Source organism: Macrobrachium rosenbergii, chromosome 12, assembly GCF_040412425.1.
Source record: "Macrobrachium rosenbergii isolate ZJJX-2024 chromosome 12, ASM4041242v1, whole genome shotgun sequence".
In the NCBI taxonomy this organism is placed as follows: domain Eukaryota; kingdom Metazoa; phylum Arthropoda; class Malacostraca; order Decapoda; family Palaemonidae; genus Macrobrachium; species Macrobrachium rosenbergii.
Window position 1 is genome coordinate 44,902,379 of NC_089752.1, and position 4,382 is coordinate 44,906,760.

At 39.0% G+C, this 4,382-nt stretch overlaps 1 protein-coding gene across 1 annotated transcript; it reads left to right on the forward strand.

The window, feature by feature from the left end:
• The first annotated feature begins 2,034 nt into the window (after positions 1–2,034).
• Positions 2,035–3,441, forward strand: pre-mod(mdg4)-P. The gene has a single exon (XM_067113016.1). It carries the CDS (start codon positions 2,035–2,037, stop codon positions 3,439–3,441), a length of 1,407 nt encoding a protein of 468 aa, XP_066969117.1.
• The last annotated feature ends 941 nt before the right edge of the window (positions 3,442–4,382 follow it).

Below are 4,382 nucleotides of genomic sequence, written 5' to 3' on the forward strand. Positions count from 1 at the left end.
CTTTCAACATGATACCGCACATGTGGCTAATAGAATGTCTGAAAAAATACAACGCGCAACTGAAAAACAGTACCTACAAGCTCTTGGATAAGACTAGCAGAGGTCAACATCAGGAGAGGGATCTTTCAAGGAGACTCACTGTTCCCACTACTCTTCGTAGTATCCATGATTCCCATGACAAAAGTACTGCAGAAGATGGATGCTGGGTACCAACTCAAGAAAGGAGGCAACAGAATTAACCATCTGATGCTCATGGACGACATCAAGCTGTATGGTAAGAGCATCAAGGAAATAGATACCCTAATCCAGGCTGTAAGGATTGTATCTGGGGACATCAGGATGGAATAGAAAAATGTGCCTTGGTCAACATACCTAAAGGCAAAGTGACAAGGACTAAACGGATAAAGCTACTAGACAGGAACAGCATCAAACACATAGATGAGACAGGATACTAATACCTGGGAATAATAGAAGGAGAGAATATAAAACAACAAGAGATGAAGGACACAATCAGGAAAGAATATATGCAGAGACTTAAGGCGATACTCAAGTCAAAACTCAATGCCGGAAACATGACGAAAGCCATAAACACATGGGCAGTACCAGTAATCAGATACAGCGCAGGAGTAGTGGACCGGACGAAAGCTGAACTCCGCAGCATAGACCAGAAAAGCAGAAAACACGTGGCAATACACAAAGCTCTACACCCAAGAGCAAATACAGACAGACTATACCTAACATGAGAGGAAGGAGGGAGAGGGCTACTAAGCATAGAGGACTGCGCCAACATCGAGAGCAGAGCACTGGGGTAATATCTGAAAACAGTGATGATGAGTGGCTATGGAGTGCATGGGAAGAAGGACTGATAAAAGCAGACGAGGACCCAGAAATACACAGATACAGGGAAATGAAAAACAGAACAGAGGAATGGCAAAACAAACCAATGCATGGACAGTACATGAGACAGACTAAAGAACTGGCCAGCGAGAAAGCATGACAATGGCTACATAGGGGAAAACTCAAGAAGGAAACAGAAGGAATGCTAACAGCGGCAGAAGATCAGGCCCTAAGAACATGATATGTTCAGAGAACAATAGATGGAAACAGCATCTCACCCATATGCAGGAAGTGCAATAAGAAAGTCGAGACCATAGACCACATAGCAAGCGAATGTTCAGCACTTGCATAGAACCAGTACAAAAAGAGGTATGATTCAGTAGCAAAAGCCCTCCACTGGAGCCTCTACAAGAAACACCAGCTAGCTTGCAGTAATAAGTGGTATGTACGAGCACCAACCTGAGGGAGTGATGGAAAACGATCAGGCAAAGATCCTCTGGGATTATATCAGAACAGATAGGGTGATACATGCCAATAGACCAGACGTGACGTGATGACAAAATCAAGAAAAAAGTATCACTCTTTGATCCCGCAATACCATGGGACACCATAGTAATGAGAAAGAAAGAGAAAAAATTGATAAGTATCAAGACCTGAAAATTGAAATAAGAAGGATATGGGATATGCCAGTGGAAGTTGTACCCATAATCATAGGAACACTACGCACGATCCCAAGATCCCTGAAAAGGAACCTTGAAAAACTAGAAGCCGAAGTAGCTCCAGGACTCATGCAGAAGAGCGTGCTATTAGAAACAACGACCATAGTGAGAAAAGTGATGGATTCATAAGGAGGCATGATGCAACCCGGAACCCCACACTATAAAAACCACCCAGTCGAATAGGATGACTGTGATAGACAAAAAAAAATAAATAATGAATATAATAATAATAATAATCGTGTACGGAAAACTGCCCGTAGGACAACTGCCCGTCGTACAACTGCCCGTCAGACAACTACCCGTAAGGAAAACTGCCCGTTAGGAAAACCTGCCCGTTAGGACAACTGCCCGTCACGACTCTTTCTGTAAAAAAATCAAGGTATAGAAAGCAGTAGTATTCTTTCGGTTCACTCGGTTAACGGATATCATTCTCTCAGTAGTAGTTCTTCTCCCTCAGAAGCCCTTTATGGAAACTACAATGAATACTATTTTGAAAAGTCAGCGTGGAAAAGACACCCTGGTGGACGAGCTATACCATCAGTATCATCAAAATTATACAAGGAACAATTTAATATACTGGGAGTGCTCACAGAGGAAGGCAAAAGGCTGCAGAGCGAGACTGATTACCAAATTACGAATTCAAAATTATGAAATCTTAAGGAAAATTAGTGAGCATAATCATTCAGCAAGAAAAAGTGAAATTGTAGCGAAAAAAGCACTATCTGATTTGAAAGACAAAGCTGGAACTAACGGATCATCTACTAGAGATCTAATTACTACATGCGCAGCATCAACAGATGCAGCAGGTCGTGCGGAATTGCCTGCCCTACAAACTATTAGCCGGAATGTTCGTAGATGGAAACGAGATGACGATCTTCCATCAGTATCCACTGGCCGTAATGATTTTGTGATTCCAGATAAGTTTAAAACGCTTGATACAGGAGAAAAATTTTTGCAATATGACTCTGGAGTTGAAGATCCTTTGAGAATACTGATATTTGCATCAAGTTCAGGAATTGAAGACTTGAGAAGATACAGAAATTGGACCACAGATGGAACTTTTAAAGCTACACCTCGAAGTTTCTACCAGCTTTATACCATCCATATACAACTTGGTGGCTCAAGCATTCCGCGCATTTTTGCGCTTTTACCAAACAAATCCGAAGAAGTTTATACGAAGGTTTTCTTAAAAGTAAAGGAATTAGTACTAGAAACTCCCTTGACAGTCATGTCTGACTTTGAAAAAGCTGCAATAAATAGCATACAAACTGTTTTTCCAACAGCAACACAAACAGGTTGCTTTTTTCATTTCTGCCAGTCTCTGTACAGAAAGGTTGTTGATCTAGGACTACGTGAGAGATATCATAATGATCATAATTTCAATATCGCAATACGTTCTATGTCGGCACTTGCCTTTCTTCCGGCCGACGATGTTGAGTCCGGATATGAGGATATATTGGAAGCGTGGGATATACCAGAAGAATTTTTGAATTATTTTGAGTTAACTTACATGGGCATTGTAAGAGGGCGTGGCAGAAATCGCAGGCGAGGTGCACCTCCATTTTCGATTGCACTATGGAATGTTTACGACAGAGTTCAAAATGACATGAATCGTACAAATAATAGTGTAGAAGCTTTTAATAATGCATTTACGAAGTCTAACAACCTAAATCATCCTGACATATGGAAACTCATACATTGTCTGAAAAAAGAAGAATGCTTGTCACAAACTAAAAGGGGCCAAAATGAGAGTGGGGAGGTTGTTAAAACAGCGAGGAGGTACAAAATTATCAATAAGAATATTGCCCGAATAGTCGGCAGTTATGACGATGATGACAAAATTACTTACCTGAAAGCAATTGCCCATAATCTTCATTGTTTTTAAAATATATATATACGTTTTATTCTTACTCTATTTCAATTTTATAGTTTTTGTCTTGTTATATTTCTTATTATCATGGTGACGAGATTTGTACTTTAAATTGATTGTTGACGAGATTTGTATAGTGACAAGATTTTTTCTATAAATTGATTTCTAACAACATTAAACAATCTATAATTTTTTAAAATAAAAGCCTTGCACATCTGTGTTTTTTTATTACATCCCAAGCGAAAATTGTCGGACGGGCAGTTGTCCTGACGGGCAGTTATCCTAACGGGCAGTTGTCCTGACGGGCAGTTGGCTGACAGGCAGTTGTCCGCCGGGCAGTTGTCCGACGGGCAATTGTCCTAGCACCAATAATAATAGTAATTATCACAGTAATAAAAGAAAATATAAATTAAACCTTTAATTTAAAAAAAAACACAACAGGGAACACAGCATTCACCTGTGATGTACATTCCTTACCAAAATCTTATATGCAGTTACTTATTTATTTTTTTAAAATTCTTTCATCACTGAATGTGTTTGACAGAAAAGGTATTTTGTTAGTGACCAGAAAAAAATTGTTCACGTGAAAAGCCTACAACTGAAAACTACCATTACTGCATGTTGTAATGCGATATATATATATTTCAACTGAATATGCACTTTAAAATTTGTTCTCTTATTCACCTGGTTAATTGATAGGGAGCCGTAAAAAATGTTTTATCAAAAGAAAATAAACAACGGTCTATATCACAGAAATGAAGACTGAAATTAATAAGCAGGGCCCTCTGAAAATATTACAATACAATTAACGGGGATGGTTTCAAACTTGCCCATGAATAAAAAGCCTTTCCATAAACATTTTTCCAACCACTAATGAGGTGTCAGTGATGTGATTCATCCTTCAAGAATGTCAGTTTTTAAGGAAACTTTATAACAAAATGAAAACTTTCAGCCTA